This window comes from Bombina bombina, chromosome 1 (genome assembly GCF_027579735.1).
Source record: "Bombina bombina isolate aBomBom1 chromosome 1, aBomBom1.pri, whole genome shotgun sequence".
Lineage (NCBI taxonomy): Eukaryota > Metazoa > Chordata > Amphibia > Anura > Bombinatoridae > Bombina > Bombina bombina.
The window spans coordinates 1,381,915,696-1,381,941,689 of record NC_069499.1 but is presented as its reverse complement, the minus strand read 5'-3'; the positions used below and the strand labels follow the sequence as shown (position 1 = coordinate 1,381,941,689).

At 36.2% G+C, this 25,994-nt stretch overlaps 1 protein-coding gene across 1 annotated transcript; it reads left to right on the top strand.

Annotated features, from left to right (window-relative positions):
• Positions 1-332: 332 nt before the first annotated feature.
• DEDD (death effector domain containing) lies at positions 333-25,778 on the top strand. The gene is given in 13 exon segments (XM_053704478.1): positions 333-565; positions 6,442-6,557; positions 6,560-6,613; positions 6,616-6,663; positions 6,665-6,743; positions 6,746-6,802; positions 6,805-6,855; positions 13,348-13,430; positions 13,432-13,459; positions 15,524-15,673; positions 23,376-23,572; positions 23,574-23,645; positions 23,647-25,778. Coding segments are annotated over 12 exon segments (954 nt in total). The 5' UTR covers positions 333-565; positions 6,442-6,530; the 3' UTR covers positions 23,755-25,778.
• Positions 25,779-25,994: the final 216 nt, after the last annotated feature.

The window sequence follows — 25,994 nt, the reverse complement described above, 5'->3', positions numbered from 1 at the left end:
TGGGAGAACAGCGAGTTTGTAAGTAATGCTGGCCTTTACTATGAAAATTACATTTACATAGTAAAGGGGTATGCATTTTCTGTATAGAGTATTATGCACATGTATTCTATAATGGTGCATAATTAACCCCTAGATGATAACTTCCTAATGGTATAATAAAAACAACTTTTCTGATGTGTCTGAGTGTGTATTTTAAAATACACACAGACAGAAACCATCATAAAGATTGAGATCGTAATATTGCCACAGTGACCATTTTAAACATGGCCACTAATATTCATATTTCATAACATGAATGACGCTGAAGCAATCCGTATACTACTACAGCGTTACCCTTAGTAAAGATGGCCACATCTGTACCATTACGTTTCTATGGGCATGAAGCCACGCTACGTTCAGTGGGTAATCTTGTGTCAGACTCCTCCTTTTCCAACGTCTCGTCTCCTCCACCCCGGCAAGCAGTGCCCGGATGTTCCCGTCTCCCTGTGCTGCTGATAGAGGAGCTGACGGATCCGTAATGGCTGCTCCGTCCTGAGACAGGAAGAGTGGCTTCTATAGGACTTGTGTGAGTGACAGCGACTGTGGTAAGACGGATAAGAGGAAGGGCTGTATAGCGCGACCGGGCCTTGTAATCACTACAAACTTGCCTGTTATGTTTACAGCTACCTTATGTTTAGGCCTCTGCACAGCTATCTGCCTTCTCTACACACCTGTCTGTCCCCGCTAGAACTTGGCACATTGTCTGCCTTCTCTATACATTTGCTCATCTTCCTTACACTCGTTATGCACTTGCCCACACTGTTTAGGCCTTTCCAAATCTGTCTATTCAATGTGGACTGCCTGTGCTCTCAACAGCCTGTTGTTTTTGGGTTTATACATCTATCTAACCTTATAAACAGACACAACTCTCTCTGGGCCTCTGAAGTTTTTGTTTCCTATAGCACATCTACCCCAAGCCCATGCTTACCTTATCTTTTGTGCCCACATATGCCCACTGTCTCTTAATGCAGAGCTGTTTGCACTCTCAGCACCCCTGTCTACTGTACCCTATCTTGGCCTTTGCACAGTTGTATGGCCCCTTTATACTCTTACTCTGATTACTCATATTTACCTGTCATCCTACCTGGCATGTGTATTCTCTGAGCTTCTGCAAAACTGCCTGCCTTTCTCAACATCTGTCCAATTTGTTTGCCAATTGCTCTGTCTTGCTGTACATTTTCATGCCTAGATATGCTCCATGGGGCCTGCACCTGTCTATGCACACATTTGAACTCCTGTGAAATTGGCAGTCTACATACACAAATGCCATCTTTTTGCACTGATAGACTTCCTGTAAATCTCATTCTTAAATTTCACATTTCTAGCTGCCCCTCTTCTCTTTACGGTATTATACATTTAAAGGGACACTGAACCCAATTTTTTTCTTTTGTGATTCAGATAGAGCATGCAATTTTAACCAACTTTCTAATGTACTCCTATTATCAAATTTTCTTCATTCCCTTGGTATCTTTATTTGAAAAGCAAGAATGTAAGTTTAGATGCCGGCCCATTTTTGGTGAACAACCTGGTTGTTCTTGCTGATTGGTGGATAAATTAACCCACCAATAAACATGTGCTGTCCGGGTCTGAACCAAAAATTGGCTGGCTCTTTAGTTTAGATGCCTTCTTTTTCAAATAAAGATAGCAAGAGAATGAAGAAAAAATGATAATAGGCTTAAATTAGAAAGTCACTTAAATTTGCATGCTCTATCTGAATCACAAAAGAAAAAAATTGGGTTCTGTGTTCCTTTTAACTTTATATAAGAATCTGGGCATCCAAATATACTGCAACATTTTGTCACTACTCAATTTCTCTGATTCATGTGAACACTGTTATAAACCTTGGTATTTGTGTATTTCTATAAACCCATTAACCACCTATTTTATTTTTTTGAAGCCTTTAAAAACGATATACCGTTTTCTGCTTTATTTTGCCGTACTTGATAACGTCTTGTTCCTACATCTTTTAATTTATTGTCCACTTTTATCTTTGCGTATATCCCTTTCCTGATTCCTAAAATATGTGGTAGTAAAAAAAGTTAAAGCTGTTTATTTTAATGTTGATACTAAAAGGGAAATGGATGAATGTGCACAACGTCTCAATAAAGACAGATTGCTTCCCTGTCTGAAAAGGACAACTCTTTTGGTGGACAGTGACATGCTCTACGTTAAACAAAAAGCTAACGTCTGATTTTATATAACCACAACATGCATTTTTATTAGTGAGTAGCCTGTGTATTATTGTGTGTGTGTAATAAAGGGAAGATTACATGCCACATAAGATTTTGTATATTAGTAGTAAGTGGTTATGATTTTATGGGAGGGCATATTGCACTGGATGCAGTTTTGTTGCTACTGTGTTGGGCACCTAGAGCCAGACTAACGCGGGTGCCAAGGGCGCTTAAAAAAAGATACCACAAAAGTGCTTTAACCCTGTTTCTTGGCATGTAATGATTCAAGACTGCTAACCATCCCTCTCCCCTTCAGGTGGCATGTATTTCTGCTACAGCCGCAAGTAACCTTATCCCGGCTGCCTTTGCTTCATTCCTGGCTCTTCCAGCTCTGTTGTTGGACAGTGACATGGCCTACACATTTTAAAATGAAAAGCTAAAGTTTGTATGATTTACATGGCTACAACTTGTATTTTTTTTATTCAGCCCATGGCGCTTCTTCTCACACTCTCCTTGCACAGAAATGCATAAAAAGCAAGCAATTGCAAAGATGCAATGGTAAGGGGATGCAGGCCTAGAGACATGAGGCTGAAAGGAGCACCAGGGTTCTGTATTGAGTTCTGATATGGCAAATAGTTGACTAGAGGGTTGCAGGGCCAGTGAAATGATCTTAGGTTTGAGTTGGGTTAATGGCTCACAGAAGTGCTGGAGGGCTGTTTAGGATAAGTAGAGTGGGCTAGCTCTGTTGTGTCATGGACAGGTAAATATTTTTTAAATTTACAAGCCATTTAAATAAATTCTTGTATGAAATATATAAACATTAAGAATAATTCACTTTCTTAAAGTTACTTACTAGTGCAAAAATTACTGCTGTCAGAGCCTTTTACTCTTACATTAATGTTTGTTTCCTCCTGTTAAAGTCCTGCAGTAGCCATGCTGTTGTGCCTCTCCTGAGTAGGACTTTACAAATGTGTTTAATACCTTTCCAGGACCCTTCTTTCATATTTCTTTTAACCATGAATCTGTGTTATTGGGTACTTCTAACATCTAACGCTTTAAAGCATATTGTTGAAGATCTGATCATCTCCTTTTAATAAAACACAGAAGTTTGTACACGATGTAGATACAGCAGTTTGGTACCTTTAGGATAGAGTACATCAGATTTTGTGAATGAAAGAGATGAACTTCTCAGCTGTCATAGTATGTCTGGATATGGTAGGTACTTTCATTACAATGTTTAATGTGTATTAAATGTGACCTGAGTATTATTTTGTGTATTTAAGAAAGGATGATTACATGCCACAAGAGAAATGGTATTTAAGTGATAGTAGTTATGATTTTATAGAAGGGGATATTGTCTTGGATGTAATTTTGTTGCTACAATGATGATCGCCTTGAGTCAGAGCTAGACTAAGGGTGCCATGGACATCTAAAAAAATCACTCCTGGTGTTCAGAAAAGTGCTTTAGCTCTGTGCCTTGGAAACTGATGGTGCAAGACTGACACTTGAGGTGGCATGCACTTCTTGTACAGCTGCAAGTCATCTTAACCCAGCCTCTGTTGCTACATTCCTGGTCCTTCCAACTCTGGACAGTGCGGGATGGGGGGGGCAGGTCTTCAAGATTGCTGCATCTGTCACATTACTTTATTTTTGTGTCTGTTGCTGTATTGATGTAAATAGAGAGGGTGGCCACCATTATTGATGGCATTCACAAAGGATTCCGTGCCAGATATTGTTCTGAGTGACCTGTAGAGTCAAGGCATATAGAGCTTTGCACCTTGGATGGCAATGCCCAGGGATATTATGTTTTTATATTGCAAAAGGTGCATTCAATCACCTCATTACCTTCGGTTGAAGGATGACTGAAAATGTGTAATTGATTGCTCACTGGCTGATAGACAATTTTTACAGGTCTTTTGGTGGACAGCCCCCCACAAAAACTCTAGAGGGATAAATAAATAGAGCATCCAATTGTAAAAGCACAAGAAATATTTTAAAATTCCCTATATAGACCAAAGAAAGAAAAGAAGCCATATCAATAAAATTACATAGTACAGTATGTTGTTGCCCATTACCTAAACCTAGTAAGCTCTTTTGGAGAATAATAAAATGCTCCGATTTTAGTTTGATGTTTTGCCTTTGAAAAATGGAATTAGGTTTGAGAACACTGTACCCAAAAATTTTCTTTCGTGATTCAGATAGAGGCATGACATTTTAAGCAATTTTCAAATTTACTCCTATTATCAAATTTTCTTCATTCTCTTGGTATCTTTATTTGAAATGCAAGAATGTAAGTTTGGATGTCGGCCCATTTTTGGTGAACAACCTGGTTGTCCTTGCTGATTGGTGGATAAATTCATCCACCAATAAAAAAAAGTGCTGTCCAGAGTACTGAAACCAAAAAAAAAAAGCTTAGATGCCTTCTTTTTCAAATAATGATAGCAAGAAGAACGAAGAAAAATTGATAATAGGAGTAAATTAGAAAGTTGCTTAAAATTGCATGCTCTATCTGAATTACAAAAGAAAACATTTGGGTTCAGTGTCACTTTAATGGGACACTGAAGTCAATATTAAACTTTCATGATTCAGATAAAGCAGCAATTTTAAACAACTTTCCAATTTACTTACATTAACAAAATGTGCACAGTCTTTTTATATTTCCAAGTTTGAGGCACCAAGCTGGTGCTAATGAGCATGTGGAAGAATTCACAGAATATACGTATATGCATTTGTGATTGGCTGATGGCTGGTCACATGATACAGGGGGGAGTGGGAAATAGACATAACTGAAATGTGTCACAATAAAATCTACTCATTTGAAGTTCAAACTAAGTGCTATTGCATTGTCTTTTTATTATGCATTATGCTAATCGACTGTACTTACTGGTCTTTTTAAATTATATTTATGGAAGTCAAACTAATTTTTCACAATTCATATAGACAAACCACTTTCCCTTAGGCCATACTGATGTGAGTTTAGAAGTGTACATGTATCTTGAGCACAATGGGATAGATGTAACAATTTGCAAAGTCAAACAAACTAGGTTCACAAGTTGTGAATCTGTGTTCATCGCAAATTGTAGGGGTAATTTGGTTCCCCCATATTTAGCATTGCACAAGTGAACAATGCAATGCAGCCACCTGCTCTCGTGCAACGAATTGCTCAAGAGCATTGCTTGTTAATTGTGTGACAACTGGAAAGACCCTGCTTGTGCTTTTATTTGCTGCTACTCATACACACTGCATGTCTCCTATCCAAAGTGTGATAGAATTTGTGATCGGTATTCTTTATTAATCGGTGCTTAGTTTGCCATGGAGTTGCTGAAGCTACGGCATCAATGGCTCACCAGATGTGTTCAGCTAATTCCTAGTTAGTGCATTGCTCTTATGGAGTTGAATTTTAAAGTTATGGGTAAATCATGGTGTTTTTGAAATGCTATGATTTACCAGTGCAACAAAATAAAGGGGACTTTCAGTCATGAAGTATAAAACACTTCATGCTGAAAATTACTTTATTTGTCTGCAGCGTCTGACAGGCCGTCCACATCAGAACGCTATTTTGCAGTGAGATGATCTTAGCCAATAGCGTGCTAGCTATCCCTCATGGCGCCAACTGGCCCACACGGCTATTGGCTGATAGGTAGAAAAGTCATCTCATTGACAAAATAGCGTTCTGCTACGGGTGGCCTGAGCACGCGAATGCTGCAGACAAATAAAGGAACTTTCAGAATGAAGTATTTTATACTTTATGACTGAAAGTCCCCTTAATTTGTTGCACTGGTAAATCCTAGCGTTTCAAAAACGCTGGGATTTACCATCACTTTAACTATGCTTTTAATATTTTTGTTAAAGTTTGCATTTTTATGTCCCTTTAAGATTTGTTGGTTTTATTTTTTGTTTGTTGTATCACAGACTAGCATAAGTTTTTAAAAAGCAAAATGACATTTTAAATGATATTTTCAGCAGTTTCCTGTCTCTAGCTGATTGTCCATACTAGCACTGATTGGGTAGCACTGAACTGCTTGCAAACAGATGTCAAGATTCATAAAACACTGTTAGAATTGCCTGAGTAAATCCAGCTCTTGTGTGCAGTGTTTGTTATTGTAGATTTTAATGTTGCATATAGAAACAATATAAGAAGATTGTGACTAGTTTAGAATTATATTTACCAAAATGTTTTTCTGTTACTCTTTAATGCAGTACTTCAATTAACTTTTTTTTCTTCATCTAGAGACCAGTTGTTGAACGGGAATTACTTGAGTTGGTTAAGTAAAAGGAGCAGCTCCCCCCGGGGGGAAAAAAAACAAAAAACTTTTTGAAATGGCCCATTTAAAAACGGAACAGAGATCCACGCATGGCCAGAAGAGAATGGGGACAGAGAACATGGATTATATAGCTTGCACCCCGAATGTTAGACATTGTTGGGACGCACCTCACGCACAGAGATGTTCGTTGTTCTATCTTTTCTGTTTGTGGACGTTATTGATGACTATGAGCGGGGAATGATCCGCAGTGGTCGGGACTTTCTGCTTGCACTGAGAGACAAGGCCGCTGTGATGAGACTAATTTTCGTCAGGTTCTTCAACTGCTGAGATAATCACTCGGCATGACCTACTTCCTTATGTCACTTTGAAGAGGCGAAGGGGCGGGTGAGTTTTTTTTTTCTTTCTCTAGCTTCATAAAAAAACAATTAGAAACCAAATTTGGAAGAAGAAGAAAAAATTTGATAAAAGCACTTCAAGGGATAGAAAAGTCAAAATAAAATTTGCATGGGTGCTTTTTACTTTTAAATAGAAGCACTTTTTGCAATTAACTTCCATTAGCAAAAATGCTTCAGTAAAAGTAGATGATTTTCATCGGCATATATGCTATACGTGCCACAGCATTCAAACACCACACTTCTCAGAATCGGCATGCAAATTTGAGTCTTCACTAATGTAATAACACATCCACCATTTTTATGAGCACGCATGGCATTTGACTCCTGCTCCTCTAGTCACATATAGTATATGTATGTGTGCCACTTAAACAGTAATAACGTTTATTAGAAGCATTTTTGGTAATGAAAGTATATTACAAAAATGCTTGTAAAATCGAACTGTATACATGCACATTTCAATTTTGACTTTTCTATCCCTTTAAGACTCATTTTGGGGAGGTTCATAGATTCATGGCTAATAAATAATGTCTAAATATGTGCATGTATACTATGTGTTTATATATGAAATATATCTGCAACTGGCCTATACAATTTATTTAACCTCTTAAGGACGCACTGCACTTTCATTTTCTGACCGTTTGGGACCAGGGGCTATTTTTACATTTCTGCACATTTGTGTTTAGCTGTAATTTTCCTCTTACTCATTTACTGTACCGCACACGATATTATATACCATTTATCTCCCCATTAATTAACTTTCTAAAGATACTATTATTTCATAATATCTTATAATTTACTATAAAAAAAAGTATAAAATGAGGAAAAAATGGAAAAAACACACCTTTTCTAACTTGACACCCAAAATCTGTTACTACATTTACAACCACCAAAAAACACCCATGCTAAATAGTTTTCTAAATTTCGTCACTGAGTTTAGAAAACCTACAATGTTTACATGTTCTTTGCAAGTTTATAGGGCAATAACGTACAAGTAGCAACTTGCTATTTCAAAACCATTTTTTTTTCTTCAAAATTTGCATAAGTTACATTTTAACACCTGATATCTGTCAGTAATACCCTGAATAACCTTTACCGTGTGTATGTGTGTGTATGTATGTATGTATGTAATATATATATATATATATATATATATATATAGATATATATAATTAAATATATATATAAATATATAATATATACTATATATTATATATTATATATTATATATAAAAATTTATATTTTTTTAGTTGACAACCCAAAGTATTGATCTAGGGCCCATTTTGGTATATATCATGCCATCATTTCACCGCCAAATGCGTCAAAAAAAAAAAAATTGTTCACCTTTTCACAAACTTTAAGTTTCTCACTGAAATTATTTACAAACAGCTTGTGTAATTATGGCACAAATGGTTGTAAATTCTTCTCTGGGATCCCCTTTGTTCAGAAATAGCAGACATATATGGCTTTGGAATTGCTTTTTGGTAATTAGAAAGGGCCGCCTAAATGCCACTGCCGCACCACACTTGTATTATGCCCAGCAGTGACGGGGTATACTTAAGGGAGCTTGAAGGGGTTAATTTTAGCTTTAGTGTAGAGATGAGCCCTCCCCGTGACACATCCCACCCCTATAATTCCTCCCTAACTACTCTCGGCCAGCTCTCTTCCCTCTCCCACCTCACTATTGTCACCCAGCCATCTTTAGTACTAGGGCAGAAAGTCTGCCAAGTTTGTGTTTGGTGTTTGTTTTTTAAATTATAGATTTGTGCAGTGTAGGACCCCCCCTTACCACCCAACCTCCCTGAGCCCCCCAAACAGCTTTCCTAACCCTCCCCCCGATACTATTTGCTGCCATTTTAGGTACTCGGCAGCTGTCTGCCAGTTGTTCACTTTTGAATAAATTTGTCAATTTTTTATAAATATTTTTCTGTAGTGTAGCTGCTTCCACCCTCAATTCTCTACCCCCTCCCAGACACAGATCCCTTTTTCAAAATTATTTTACCCCCTCTCCCACCACATCCTCCCACCACATCTTATACGAAAAATGCTTATATGAGCAGATTGCGGGCGCTCCCGCACGCACCGGTGGGTGAATTCACACTGCCTGCCGGAAGTTCCAAATAGATGGCTGCCCACCCGCCTCCCTACAATTGCTCCCACCCACCAACGATCGCGAAGGCCGATTCCTAGAGGGCCACAGAGTGTCTCTCTCTGCATCGGAAGGCTAAAAATGTTATTGCATGATGCCTCAATATCGAGGCATCATTGCAATAACATGAAAGCGGCTGGAAGCGATCACGTTGTTGGTCGTTAAGGGGTTAAATATGCTTACTGCTGCCAAGATACTAAGCAATTTACCTATTACTGACACAGTTATGAATACATTTTATTACATTTTAATTAATTTAAAATATATACATAACCTATATTGAATTTCTCAATGGCACTGTAAATAATGGGTCTGGGGATGTTGATTTACAAGCCACAATCCTGCCTGCAGGAGATGTTGTATCTTCCAGTTAGTCCTACTCCCCAGGGAACAACCGTACATAGCAGAGTCGCTGGTTGTCCCTGCATGTTGTTGTTGTTGTTCTCTAGGTATGGCCTCACTGGAGATTTTTTTCAGTCAAATCACCCGCATCTCCAGTTAGTACGTATATGGGGAACTACGGCTGCCATGCAGCCAGCCACCCTGCAATGTCCTAATGATGCAACAAGGATATGGGCGTATTGTGATACTTCTAAAAGTATCAGCAGTGTTCTCCTTAAGGAACTCTTTTTAATAGGGCGCACACACCACCTGGTTTATGAATGTTCTCCTCAAGGACCTCTTTAATGGATACACCACCTGGTTTTATGATAAGGGAAAGGAAACACAGGAGGGTGTTTGTATAATACAAACTAAATTAGACCCTAGTGCATTTGGAGGTTTCGTTCACCTTCCAATGCGGAAGAAGGTGGCTCTTCGTGCTGCTCGGCTATTTTCGTTGCATTTATTCTTGTGCAACAGCAACAAACTAAAAACTGTGCAAATCATTCAGCATTCAGAGGTGAACAAAACCTCTGAATGCACATGTCTAACTAAATACACTTAAAGGGCCATAATACCCAAAAGTTTAAACACTTGAAAGTGATGCAGCATAGCTGTAAAAAGCTAACTAGAAAATATCACCTGAACATCTCTATGTAAAAAAGAAAGATATTTTACCTCAAAAGTTCCTCAGTAGCCACCTCCCATTGTAAAGGATTTCTAAGCAGCATTTTAGTGTGTCTGTCCTGGGACATCTGAAGGGATGAGCATCGTGCACTCTCATCTTATTTCACCAATCGGGTAAAGGAAGTTTACAATGAAATCTCATGAGTCAAGTCAAATCTCATGAGATCACAGTAAAAGTTCATGACCTCAGCACTGCTGATTCTGATTGGCTGCTGTTCATTTCTTCATTTTTTTTAAAAATGTTTTACCTGCAGCTGGGAGCAGCTGAGTATAACTTTTTACACAGAACTTACTCTGCTGAGCTGAGGAGATTGTGAGGTAAAATATCTTCCTTTTTTACATAGAGATGCTCAGGTGATATTTTCCTGTCATCTTTTTACAGTTATACTGCATCAGTATCAAGTGATTTAGCATACGAGTATTATGTCCCTTTAAGAAATTTAGAGCATATTTGTAGAGCCTATGGTTCTTATCTGCCATCAGAATCTTTTTCTGACCTACCAACAAAAAAATTAAACCAGTATTAATCTAAAATGGGCTAATAAACCATTTTTTTTTTAAAGTTTGTTGTACAAATTACAATTGCAACATCAGTTTGTTAAATTGTGCATTCATTTGTGCTTTGGATATCTTAAAGGGACAATAAACGCTGAGATTTTTATATACATCAAAATGAAACAACTTTGTGGTATATTCATTATTTGTTTTGCTGCCTTTTCATATTTTAGCTCTGATAATTGTAGATTTCCTGATTCTCAAAAACTTAAAGTTGCTGTTTTCTCAAGGTTAATCCCTGCCTACAATAGATTCTCTTATTAGGCTTTAGACAAATGCAAACAATGCACTTTATACTAATATTATGATAGTAGCTAGCCTTTTTGTCTGCAGACTAGAGACCCAGTTAGTAAACACGTACTTAGTGTTTAGCAGGCTTTTATCTGTTAAAGCAATTCTTGAAATATATGTAAGCATGGTTAGCCTTAAAATCAGCAGATTGCTTTTTATGTCCTTTAAAAATAAAAATCTTTATTTTAAAAGCTAGATTACATAAACGTGGACAAAATAAATAAAGGAATACTAATTGCAAAATTATTTCATTGAGCATATACAAATCCCAAGGACTTTTAAGTAACATTTTATAAACGGAAAATGTTATAATCTTGCACTGCCCCCACTTGGGTACTACATAATGCCCATTTGGGATGGCAACATTTTTTTGTGAACACTGATCAGCATGGTAATTCACCTACCCCACAAGGTATTATATTTATATATTTTTTTAAAAAAGGACATGCATGGGTACTCGGACCTACACTCACCACTGTCCCTGAATCCACACACAAGAGCACTTTAAAATAAAAGGACCTTTATTCACAGCAGGGTCACCATAGATATGCAATGTTTTTAGGCCTCATGCCCTTATTCATGCATGATTGATACCACATGAAGCATCAACTAAGAGCCATACCCCTGGCTAAAAAACAAATTAATGCAGTATTCTTTCATTGTATCACATTAAAAAACCATATATATTATATATAAATATAAGTCTGTATAGTATGTATGTAATATGTACTATCGCTTAAATCAATGTAAATATTTGCATAGGAATTAGTACATCTAAGCAAGTATCCCCGCTTGCCCCCAGAAATTCTTAATATGGCAATGTTTCCATGCACAAGAGAATTGTGGGTAAGATATGCAAATCTCAGTTTTTTTGCTTAAATACTGTTTTAACACAGCGATCCTTTTAAACAGGAATATGACAGCAAACCAGAAATCACTCACTATACAAGCCTGTTTCGTTCTTTTTAGAACTCATCAGTAGGAGATAGATTTCTGATTGCTGCATTGGAAAAGCTATTTTCATGGTTAAACCAAAATTCATTAAAATTATGGGGGGGGGGGGAGATAAAAAACTGAAATTAAAATCCTCCATGTCTCAAAATTAAATCAATGTAAATATTTGCATAGGAAATTAGTAAATCTAAGCAAGTATCCCCGCTTGCCCCCATGAAAATAGCTTTTCCAATGCAGCAATCATAAATCTATCTCCTACTGATGAGTTCTAAAAAGAACGAAACAGGCTTGTATAGTGAGTGATTTCTGGTTTGCTGTCATATTCCTGTTTAAAAGGATCGCTGTGTTAAAACAGTATTTTGAAGCAAAAAAACTGAGAATTTGCATATCTTACCCACAATTCTCTTGTGCATTGGAAACATTGCATATTAAGAATTTCTGGGGGCAAGCGGGCATACTTGCTTAGATGTACTAATTTCCTATGCAAATATTTACATTGATTTAATTTTGAGACATGGAGGATTTTAATTTCAGTTTTTTATATCCCCCCCCCCCCCCCATAATTTTAATGAATTTTGGTACTATCGCTTAGAAACATATTTACAAAAATTGTATCATTCATCTATATAGAAAGCCCACCTACTGCATAGAATTCAATTTATGGATCCAAAATGCTTCCCTTTTTAAGAGAAGTTCTCTCTATCTGTTGGTTTCAGATACAGATCTATATTTAGGTTACCATCCTTTAAATAAACCATACTATCCAAAAAAATGATATTTTCCTCACTAGCATTTAGGGTGAATTGAATAGAGCCTGTACTGATTTAAGGGCATGGTAATTTCTAAGCCTTTGAAGTCTGCCTCTTATATGAATGCATTTGACAGTTTTTCACAGCTAGAGGGCAATAGTTTGTGTGCTATATTGATAACATTGTGCTCATGCCTGTGGAGGTTTACTTATGAGTGGGCACTGATTGGCTAAAGTGCAAGTCTGCTCAAAAATAACGTGAAATAAGGGGCAGTCTGCAGAGGCTAAAATACAAGGGTAAAAACTATATTAATATACACCGTTTTGGTTACTGCAAAACTGGGGAATGGGTTACTAAAAGGGATTATCTATCCTTTTAAACAATAAAAATTCTGGAGTAGACTGTCCCTTTTTAACCTTAATGCTTGGATGATATCGGATTAAGGTAATTGGGCTATACTTATATGGTGAACATATCATACAAACAATATGCACTTTCTGTTTTCCTTATTTGGTGGGAGTTATTTATGAAGTCTGATAACAATTGCCTATAACGCAGGGCGTACACAAGCAATAAGCATCAAACTATAGCTATGCTCTAAAGAAAGTGGCTTTAGTCCAAATATATAGCCACTCAATGGTTCCGCAGAATAATACTTTTGGATTTATCAATATTTTCAAAATTATGTTTAACTATTTTGTAACATTTATTTACAGTGTGTCCAGACCTTGTAGATAAATATCTTGAAGAAACCTCATATTCACTATGGTTACACCCTCGGGCTCCAAGTAATACCTGAGTCTGGCACAGAGCAACCACGTGGCATCAGGTAAGGAAAGAATTATCAAACAAATATGATAATGCTTTTTTTCTTCTTCTTCAATATGCAGTCAAAATACATCTCTAGAGGATGTGCAATTTATAAAGAAATATTGTTTCCAGTGTTAGAGAGGAATTTTTTTCCAGTGGATTTATACACTTTAAACCACTTGCCTGTTGCCCTCACATAGTGTGATCCTTCAGAACTAGGCAGGATAGTGTCCCATGTTCTCCAGTATGCATTATGCCCTAGTTTCTCAACATGTGGTACGTGCACCCCTGGGGGTACTTGGGGCATTAGCAAGGGGTACTCCAAGGACTGGCATTAATTATTTTTTACCTGATGTATCTATTGTTGACCTATCAAAGAAGGCTGTATTTCTCATTTCTACCCTAGAGTACTGTGTGTGAGTAATTCCCTGCCTAGGTTGGACCACTGATTCACCTCAAATTAGTAAAACCTTAGATTCTGGCTGGTTAGTGACATGAGGCTTGGGATGAGCTTCAATGATATGAAATTGTATTACTGTGATCAAGTGCCAGATAAATGTGCCACTGTGATATAGGTAAAGTGTGTCTCAATAAAATGAGACGGATAAACTGTGTATGAAATGATTCTTGAAAATATAAAGATGGTATCATAAATATTACTTTCCTCATCATGAAGTATAGAGTTTATTTTCCTCTCTTTATTATTAATGGCACTGGACTATATATCTGTTTTATGTGTTTATTATTCTCTGTTATATTGCCAAATATTAACTTACGGAAAACATAAAGGAAATATCTGATTCCCATATATTTACTTCCTTAATATATCTGATGCAAGCTTGTGAAATAAAGTGATGCACATGATTTCAATTTTTGCCCATGTGAAAGATAAATTAGATGTGTGCTATAATTGGGGTACATTAGAAACAACTATATGCCTACAGGGGTACTTGCTACCAAAAGGTTGAGAAACTCTGCTTTATGTCATGCTTATTCCAGTGGTCTATTACTGCTTTAGAACAAACCTGGATTAGGTTTCTTTTTATTTGTGGTTATTGTGGGGATGATGGTTCTTTGACATGGTTGTGGAATTTACATAGCCTGACAACTAGTTTTGTTCAAAGAGAATTTTGTTATCAAATCAGTCTGTCCAGAATTATTGTCTATAAGTCTACTCCTTTATCGAAGGCTATTAATGCTTGCCCTGACAGCCTGCTTTCTGATTCCATATTTTTTTAATGCTAAAGGTATGTCGAGTAGAGACAAGAATTTTCTTTGTAATTTCTTATTTAGTTCTTGGAGTGAAACAAAAATACTTTATTGGAAAGTATATCTGTATGTGCATTTCTCTGTAATGTATGGGAGTTATCAATTGTGCTTTAGGCCATTTAACACCCATTGTATTTGTGTAAAAACTTTGCTTTGTCTTACACTTCCGGGAGAGGCCAAAAGGCAAAATCTGTAACCTAGGTTTTCAAAATGCTGCAAATAGCTTAAACAAATGAGTTGCAGGTTACTGAGTTTGCTTTTTGGACTCTGTCAGTGTGGGACTAACACTTTTTATTTTTTTATTTTTTTTATTTTGCAAAACAACAAAGTTTGATGAAATGCAGGTCAGGGGTTGGAACTGAAGTGTCCTTTTTGGATGATTTCAGGTGTAATCTTCAGGAATGTTCTTGTGAGAGGCAGAAGAAAGCTGAAAGAGATTGCATTATGAATGGGAGCTAGAACATAAAGCGAGTTATGTGTTGTCTTAGTGGTGTGTCACATTGTTTTTCCATAGTTACCACTAACGTGTTAACTGTCATCTTCAATCTCTTCCTCCTGACCAGTCTCTGATCTGTGATACCTGAAATATTGTGTTAATCATTTTTCATTGTTTTCTTGGTCGTATATACTTTTTTGTAGCTGTCTTTTAAAGATGTGACCTATAGACACTATTTTCATTTCGGCTTCCGTCGCTCAGCCCTCTCTACTTAATAAGCAAACAATGTTTCTTCTTTATTAATTAAGAATATAGAATTGGTGATATGGACAGTCCATGATTAGCTGGAATCAATGACTTACTGACCTTTCTTTCAGCACAACCACAGCACCCAGTAGTATGTTCCTCACCATCTGGACCTCAGATCTGCACTAAAAGGCCAGGACGAGGCCGACCTCCACTCAGCAGCCAAAAAAAAAGAAAGAAATCCATCACACCAGATCCAAAGGAGAAACAGACTTGTGGTAAGGATCCTTACTCTGATACCCTGAAGCACTGCGCTCAACAGATGAGAGCGAGATCTTTCAAGTAGAAAAGAAAGCTAAGTACTTCTATACAGGTCTTGCAGCTAAGCAGTAGAAGTGCAGTATAAACACATAATTAGTAGACTGCACTGTTGTGTCTATGCAGTAGCAGTCTTCCTTGGTGTGGAGCGACAAAATCAAAAATAAGTCCAGCACACTTGTAGCAACTGAGCGGAGTGACGCATAATTAGAAAAATGTTGGGACAGCTTCTTGAACATGGTTGTATAATGTTAAATATTAATGAAGTATAGAGATTAGAAGTAAACTGGCAGAGTAGGTGCATATACATGAAGCGCTTTAAAGGACCGCTAAATACAGTAGAATTGCATAATGAACAAATAATAAAAAGACTATGAAATAGAACTTGTCTGAATGAAGCAGTACATTTTTATTTATTTTTTCCCTGACAAATTTTGTTTAGTTTTTCCTTCCCTGTATCATGTAACATCAATTACAAAATGTATATCTGTATACACTGTGGACTCTTGCACATGATCAGTAGGAGCTGGTGCTTTTAGAATGTGTGAATATAAAAAGACTGCACATTTTCATAATTGATGCTAATTGGAAAGTTTCTTGAGACTGCATGCTTTGTCTGAATCCTAAAAGTTTGATTTTCATTTTAATGACTCTTTAATAGAGCACCATTATAACTTGTAGCACTAGTAAGCCTAATTAGGTAGTTGAAAACATTTTTATTTAATAATAAAAATAAATGGGGTAAGCATATAGAGATTGATAGATAAATATATATATTTAGATAGATAGATATAGATATCTATCCTTAATGGTGGTTCTTCTCTTAATTTATAAATAAAGTCCCGTGATGTTTCAGTCTCATTTGTATGCTGATAACCAAATCTACCTCTCTGCACCAGATCTATCCCCTTCCTTACTAACTCATCACTAACTTTCTAATATTTCATCCTGCTTTAATCCACTCTTTCATCATTTCCTGCCTTGATTATTGCAACTCCATCTCCAGCCTCCCTAGCTGCTGTCTATCTCTCTTACAATCCATAATAACTGCCTCTGCCAGGCTGATCTTCCCTACATGTTGCTCCTCATCTGCTGCACCTCTCTGCCAGTCCCTTCACTGGCTTCCTCTAACCTCCAGAATAAAACACAAAATCCTGACTAACTTTCAAAGCTCTCAATAACACTGTCTCCGACCTCATCTCAAGATACTCTCCCTCCCGTCTGCTTTGCTCTGCCGTCTGACCTTTTCTCCTCCTCTTGTTACCTCCTCACATTCCCATCTACAAGACTTCTCCAGACTGGTCCCTATTTTGTGGAACTCTCTACTTTGCTCCACAAGACTCTCCCCTAGTTTTCAAACTTTTAAGCGCTCCTTACCCCTTCCCTCCCTTGGGACATTTTATTCGTCCTAACCGCACTGGGCTCTAATGCCCCCTAGGATGGCATAGAACGTCCTAGCCTTTTGGCTGTACTTAAAGGGACATTATACACATTTTTTTCTTTGCATAAATGTTTTGTAGATCTATTTTATATAGCCCATAAAGGTTTTTTTTTTTTTTTTTAATGTACAGTTTTGCTTATTTTTAAATAACATTGCTCTGAATTTTCAGACTCCTAACCAAGCCCCAAAGTGTTATTTGAATACTGTCAGCTACCTTCTCCAGCTTGCTCCTGTTTGTGTAAAGGGTCTTTTCATATGCAAAAGAAGGGGGAGGGTGGGGAGTGTCTTATTTGCCACTTGCAGTGGGCTTTCCAGCTACCTTTTCAACAGAGCCAAACTGACATCTTCTAAGTAAGTTTTTAAACAGTTTTATACTGGATTTTTATATCAGTATCTGTGCATCTTATTCTTTATCATAGTGTCTATTACATGCAGTTATATGAAAATGAGTGTATACTGTCCCTTTAAGCCAAAGATGCTCCCTGAATGAGATCGCTGGCTGGAGCGCGTGCCTAGCATCATTGGCACTCCCCCAGACACTATCCAATTTATTGAAATCATGGGATCGCATGAACGATCGTGTGATTTCACTTTTGAACTTATGTGTTAACTTCCCTCCCATAATTGTTACCTTGCATATTAGACCCATGTTTTTATTAGCTTTTTTTTTTTTTTTTTTTTTTTTTTTTTTAAATCAATTTCTAATTTTTAAATTCTGGGGTCTTAGTCTCTCTCACACTTTTTGCTAACAACATTTGCAGGTTTTCAGAATATATCCTCCAATTCTGAAAAAAAACTTCTTTTTCAGTCTGTTGGACGTTTTAAATAAATTGATATTTAGGGGGATGGACACACAAAAGCCCTATTTTTTTTTTCCGGGTGGTATATAGATGTCTCCTTTTCCTGCCCTGATACATTATTATTTTTCTTTTTTGTTCTGTCCTCCAGACAGGATGACGTTTATCCATTGCTCTCCAGGCTCTGTGTGACCCGGTTTCACTTTTGGCTTTCAGGCAAGCATATTACCATTATGCATTTTTTTGGGACAGAATGATTGTGATTTATTTGCTGGAGCAAATGTTATGTGCATTATTTCTAATCTATGTATTTAAATAGAATTGCAGTTTTTTCTGGTGTGTCTGTGTAATTGTGAGGCTGAATAGTTGAAGGAGGATTCTCTGGATATCTATTTTTCTTGCTCAAACTAATCGAAGCAGAAACACAGGTTTGTTACAAATTCCATCCTTATACAGTTGTGTCCACGAATACTAAAAATTGCAGGGTCACCCGACATAAGAGGTTTGGCAGAGTTAAAGAGACGTATTACCCCAAATACTGAAGCACTTGAAAGTGATGCAGCATATATGTATAAAGCTGACTAGAGTTATCCTCCAGCTTTTTATGATCTTCTGCATAAAAATCAGTTAAAAAAAAAAAAAAAAACAAAAAAAAAAAAGCCAATCGGCACTGAGTTCACACTTTGCTTTACTGTGATCGTGTAGGATTTTGCCATATACTTAGTTATTTTTTTTATTTTTTTGGGTCATGGTTTAATTATTCCTTGTAAAACATGGTTCCCTTGTTCACGTAGAATTTTGTCCATAATGGAAAAAAAAAATAGTCTCTTTGCTTTTACCTAAGAGCACCAGTTGCACTTTCTGATCCTGTGGGTAGTTACTTAGGGCCTAATGATCAAAAACTCGCCAACTTGTATAGAATTCACACACAATCTTTTTAGTGCTATATTGTAATGTAGGGCGTCCTCTCACCAGACTGCTTTAGATCATTGGGTCCTCAGTGTGTCTATTACAGAATGTTAGGTATCTTTTTCTACACAGATGTCATTTTGTGGAAATCTTTTGGATTCTATTGCCATCTCATCTCCTCAAATTCCTACATGATGAAGTTTTTATAGTGTCATCTTTGTCTCCATTATTTTCAGTTAGTGAATGTGGAATCTGTTGGCGCTCTACTCATAAATTTATACTCGTGAAAGACATTCCTTTTTTTTATGCAGTGCATAAGTCCTTTAATGGGTCATGAGAGCAACATTTTTATTTCATGTTTCAGATTAGAGCATGCTATTTTAAAACAACTTTAAATGTATTTCTATTTTTACATTTTCTTTGTTCCATTGGTATTTTATGTTGAAAAGCCGGCACGAGTTTGGAGCACTATAGAGCAGCAGTTTTGCAAGAATGTTTGCAAGAGCACTAGATAGCAGCACTAATTGCTGTCATTTAGTGCTCCAGTGCTTACTTTGGGTATCTTTTCAACAAAGAATATCAGGAGTACAAAGCAAATTTGATAATAGAAGTAAATTGGAAACCTTTTATTTATTTTTTTTAAATTGTATGATTCACAAAAGAACATTTTTGGGTTTCATAATTGCTCCCATTGCATCTTAGAATACTTTTTCTCTAAGCTTTTTTGAAAGAAGCATTGCTCTGGTATCCTCATACTGAAGCTTTTTTATTGTGGCTATTAAATTTACCTAGATGCCAAGCTCATGTATAGACAATATTCTCCAATTTCTCCCTATCTGGTGTTTCATTAGGACAAAGTTGCCTCTTGGCCAGTCCCCTCGCATTTTTGTTGAAGTGGTATCTGAGTGTTAGCTCGGACATTTATCTTTTCTTGCTGGTGAATGGGAGAATCGCTTTGTAATATAAAAGTGTCCTGAAAAGCTTCTTGTAATTCAGTCTGTATGTTGCAGAGGTTGTTAATTGTGTAAATTCAGTATCTGTGCATGGTTCTCAAGGGACCTAAAGGCTTATTTTATACTGGGGTTCTTTTCATTACTTGGGCAGTTAAAGGGACACTAACACAATTTGTTTCTTTCTTGATTCAGACGTCGCATGCAATTTTAAGTAGCTTTCTAATTTACTTCTTATTAATTTTTCTTCGATCTCCTTGCTATCTTTATTTGAAAAAGGCAGGAATAAAAGCTTTGGAGCCGTCCATTTTAGGTTGAGAACCTGGGTTGTGTTTGCTGATTGGATGGCTAAATGCAGGCACCAATCAGCAAGCCCTATCCAGGGGTACTGAACAAAAAAATAAAACTGCTCCAAAGCTTAATTCCTGCCTTTTCAAATAAAGATAGCAAGAGAACGAAGAAAAAATTGATAAGAGGCGTAAATTAGAAAGTTGCTTAAAATTGCATGCTCTATCTAAATCATGAGAGAAAAAATTGGGTTTACTATCCTTTTAAGGGGCATGCAATTTTAATTAACTTTGTAAATTACTTCTATCAAATTTTCTTCTTTCTCTTGGTATCTTTTGTTGAAATGCAGGGACGTAAGCGCAGGAATGTGCACGTCTGGAGCACTATATGTCATCAGTTTTGTATGAATTTTATACATTAGCAAGAGCCCTTGACGGCAACACGAGTCACCTACCTAGATATCGCTTCAACAAAGAATGCCATGGGAATGATGCAAATTTGATAATAAAAGTAAATGTGAAACTTTTTTTAAAATTACTATAATGCGTCGGAATAAACTGTTTAAGGTGCTAAATCCCTTTTTAATGCAGATTAAAGGTAAACTTCAAAGCAGCAGCTTATAAATTGTATAAAACACGAAGACTGAAGCACAGGCAATAATCAGTGACGTAATAAAAATGGTTTCTGGGAACCTTGTCTGTCTGCATTTTTATAAATATGTTCAAGGTGGTATTTTAACCATGTTTTTATTGAGGTTTCAACAATAGAAAAATAACACAAGTTTTGCCAAGATAGAATACTAATTACAGCACAATTAGCGACATTTGTTAACACATTTCTATATCACGCTGCACATTTATGTGGACAAACTTACTGTTGCACCTCTTTATGTTAAAACATTTTTCATGCGGTACATTAAAATGTTAGTGAAGCTAGAGTGATATAACATATACCTCTTTTAGGAAATGAGCAACCACTCTTCTACTGCTAGCTGTGTTTATGTGACAGAATAACCGGAGGAAACGTACTTGGAACTAATATATAAAGGCACACTAAACAATAATCTTATCTGAAAGTAAAAAGTGCAACTATTAATTGGTTTACTATTTAACTACCACGGTTCCCTTGTGGCAATTGAGAGGGTCTGGCCTAGGAATACAAAGTGTGGCCGGATCCTAATTCAAATGGAAGAAAAACCCTCACTCTCAAAAGTTTTATCGCTGTGGTTATACTAAAACTTTTGAACTGTGTTAATCTTTATATGAAACACCCAAGAATACTTAAGAATAAAGTAAGGTATAGAGAGCAGATATTAAATTTACCTATAGTGTCTGGCTCAGTAAACTTATATTTTGTTTGTGTTGTAAACCAGTATAAGTTTTTGCAAGCTTGTCATAAGTCCCACTAACAAGAGATATCATCAACAGGACACTAAAAAATATGCAAATCTATTTCGTCAACAAAGGATAAACTGAGTCAAGTTCTTGCCATATCTGCCAGCTCTACTACAAGGCTCAGATCTACAAATTAAAGCTGAGAAATAACCTAGGTTAAAGGGACATGAAACCTCAAACATTTTCTTTCATGGTTCAGATAGAGAATACAATTTTAAGTAACATTTCAATTTACTACTATTATTTAATTTGCTTTATTCTCCAGATATCCCTTTGTTGAAGAAATGATGCACATGGGTGAGCCAATCACACTAGGCATCTATGTGCAGCTACTGAGCCTATTTAGATATGATTTTCAACAAAGGATATCAAAAGAATGAAGCAAATTAAATAGAAGTTAAATTGGGAAAGTTGTTTAAAATTGCATGTTTCTTTCTAAATCATAAAAAGAAAAAAAATTGGGTTTAATGTTCCTTTAAGTGGGATCAACACTTCAGTAGGGTTGTTACATAAATCTATTGGTATAAGAGCTACCTGCCTCTCCCTTGTAAGAGACTAATAAAATATACGTATTCGTGATTCTCCTAATTAGCCAACTGGAAATCTCCTCCTTTATTTGGTATCCTAAGGAGATATAACGATTTATCAGAGCCTCTGAGGGCTGTATATTTAGTGAAAACATCTGTGGTGATGTGGAAAGTTTTAGATGACAAATTATGTAATAACAATTATAGGGAATATAAGTAGACTTTAAGTTGGGTTAATTATAGGTAGTATTCAAGAATCCCCCAATTACAAACTGGTTACACCATGTTCACTATATTATAGACTAGTTTGAGAGTAAACATTATAAAAGCAAGTATAAAAAAAAATTAGGAAAAGATAACAAGATTAGGCTTAGTCAATATACCGTAGCCCAGAGAAGAAATAGTTGAAACTTAGTGTTGGTAGCAGTCCAGAGAGTTCTTTTCTTTAACCCACTCCAGATTGAATCCAGAGCAGTTCAATTTGATCTATGAGAACCAGTATACACCCCGGGTCAAACATGCCAGCACATCTCCATCTAATGCATTGAGTAATTGTTGAGCATCTTGATTTTAGTGAGGGGAAGTAGGCCCATGCAACCTAGGAATCAGGAATCCACTCTAGTATCTCCACAAGGCTAAGATCTCTATTGGAGCCGGACATGGCAGGTGAGGCAGTATTTCCAAAGGCGCTAGACGCAAGACATTGCACCACCTAAATGCACCAGCTGCCCTCATTCTCCTCTTTTCCATAAGTCCCCTCAAGGTATCGACTGAGGGAGTATCCTCCATGATGGTATCTCCAATTGTTTCTACGTGAGGTTCCATAATAGGCATGTCAGTAATCACTTTAGGGCATCTGTTAGACTTAGTCTCTGACGTAAGCATGAACGGATTACTTAGTCTGTAAACAGGTTATTTTCACCTTTTGCAACATAGTAAGATAAAATATCAGTAATTGCCGCCAACAAGTAGTTGGTGTTAGAAATAGTGTTTTTGCACTATTTTGATTAACCATTGATATAAAAAAATCTGTTTCTATCCACTTGCAAATTAAGTATGCTTTATTTGTGTAGCGGACAGTGACTGACTATATGATTATACAGGATTAAAAAATATATATGTTCAGCATATATTAATCTACAATTCAATATATTTATAGAAGAAATATCTCATACAGTTTATATTCACTTTTGGAATTAGTGTACTTTGATACAGGTGCAAATTCACCTGCAAGTAAATATCATTGAAAATATTTTATATGAAAGTATAACTTGTAAGCATTTATGTCGTGATTTGCTGTGTTTGTATTCAATTCTCGAATATTAATATTGATTTTTTTACTGCTGCACTCTACAGATATCCGCCTACGTGTACGAGCAGAATATTGCCAGCATGAGACAGCTCTTCAAGGAAATGTATTCTCCAACAAGCAGGACCCTTTAGAACGACAGTTTGAACGTTTTAATCAAGCCAACACCATATTAAAATCTAGAGACTTGGGCTCCATAATCTGTGACATTAAATTCTCTGAGCTCACTTACCTTGATGCATTCCTGGCGCGACTATATAAACGGCTCTTTGCTAGAAGCTCTAAAAGGTGTCTTCATCACAGACTCTCTAAAGCAGGGCCGTGGGCCACGAAGCAATAAAGTTGCTAGTCAATGTTGACGAGGAAGACTATGAAATAGGGCGCCAAAAACTACTTCGAAACTTGATGGTGCAGTCTGCACTGTGATGCCAATGAAAACACTTTAGGCCATTTTCACAAAGCAATGTGAAGACCTGTGGTCCACTGAGGAACACCAGTGGATTCCAATATAAGACCATGTACACTGTGTGATTAATAAAACATCCCATAGTGCTTATTCTCTTTCAAAGGTGTTATGCTTTAAACAAAATAAGAAAAGAAAAAAATACCTTTTTGCATTACAGACTGCCGGCAACAAACGTTTTCTTTTGTTCAGTCTGTGCTATGTTGACCCATGATGAAAGTAATAACTAGAGAACTGCAAATTATTTAGTAGCCGTGTAAGATCTTGTAGCAACTTCTGCAGGCAGTAAAATTGTTTTAAACTTTGTTTTCAAAGTTTTGTATGTACAAGTTAGGGGAACCATTTATGCAAAGTCCCTGCTATAAAAGCAAAGCGCAGGAAAGGTCATGCATGTTCTGATCTGTGCCATAAATCCAGTGACTCATCTGACTTCTCAAATACAAAACTTTGAAAACAGCATAAAACAATTTGTGTGTGGTGTTTTTTTATCATTACAAGTAATTGTTAAGAACTTTTTAATGCATTCTACTTTTTATTTTTGTATTACAAATATTTGTTGTGGCACCTACACAAGGTAACTGACTTTAACCAAATAATGCATAACGTTTTATGTTGCCCTATGAGAATGTGAGCTGCTAGTGGTTTTGAAAGGAAAGTGCAGTTCTACGTTAACAGTGTATGAAATAATCAGTCAATTTATATAGCACAAAAAACCCCATTTAGGAGAATAAAAAGCTAAGGCATGCTGTATTAATCACACTATTTGTCAAGGGTTTTACAGGTACATCCTGGCAGTGTTCCTTTACGCTGCTTAGTAAATATGGCTCGTTATTATTATTTCACCCCTTTCCCTCTTATTTGAGTACTTTTTTGGTTTTGTTTTGATATATAATTAAAAAAGAAAGTAAATAAAAAAAATATAAACAAATATATAAATAAATATATATAAATATATATATATATATGGTAAGCACCATGTTGCTTCCAAGCCTAAGAAAATTAGTAGACCGGTCATCTAAGCTGTTAATACACGCCTGTATCTAACAAGAAAATATATTTATAGATATATTGATAGAACATTCTCTTTAGGCCGTTCTAGTAAAGTACAGTTGAAATACACGAAATAGAAAAGGTTGCAGCAGTTAATGTGATGAAATCCCAGAATAGCTGATATCCCTCTGTATTTTGTTCTTTGTAATAAAACAATTTTTCATTGAATATCCCTAAAATTGTAAACCCAGAGCACATTTAAATGCCTCACTTTTCTTCTTCTTTTGAGAGATCATTTTTTTTTAAAGCAGGTATTGAAATTAAGTTGTCCTTCTAAAAATGTACAAAAGTATATATATCATTTTTTTCTTTTCACAAACTATTTTAGCCTGTTCTTAAGAAAGCAGTGTGGAAAGAGGTTTTGTATTGTTGGAGCAATGTACACTGTTGCTGTTTTTAAAACCTATACCGGTATATATAGATATATAAAAAAACACTATTTCCTTAAACGTTGTATGTATCTCTGATTCCTATTGGTAACATCTGAAAATCTCACCTTGTATTAAACCAGAAAATACATACGCTTATGTCAACAATTTCTTCCTTAATCAATCTGATTTAATCTCAACTGCGGATCTATGCACCTTTTAGCCATTCCATTTCTTAAGAACAGGAATAAGATTACCAATTCTAAAAAAAAATATTTTCAGAAACATATTTTGTTTTTAACTCTGCTTACATTTTCAGCATCTGCAGTAGTTTACATTTCAAACTGTGATCAACAGAACAGCTCATATGGTTTTCCTTGCCAGGCACCTTTGCAATTATGGGCACTTATAATTTTTGCTCTTTGAGCTGCATATTTATAAAAAGGAAACATATTCCTGTAGGGTTGAAAAAGTAAAAAAAAAAATAACAAAAAAAACTGATTGTATGTTATGTCCAGGATCTGTGCAGAAAATAAATGTTCACTTATACAGTGTGTTTTAAGACACAACTGCTCTATTTTGAATAGAATGAATTAATGTTTGTAATTGTTAGAATGAAAGCAAAATTGTTTTTGTGTGTGTGTAAATGTTTTTATTTTCTCTTGGCTGCTTAGGGAAAGTAAACTAAACTAATTGTCCTGCAACTTTTTTTATTCTAAATACAGGCAATAGTTATTAATTTACTGACCACTGTATCCTTAAAGGGACATTGTAATCCATTTTCT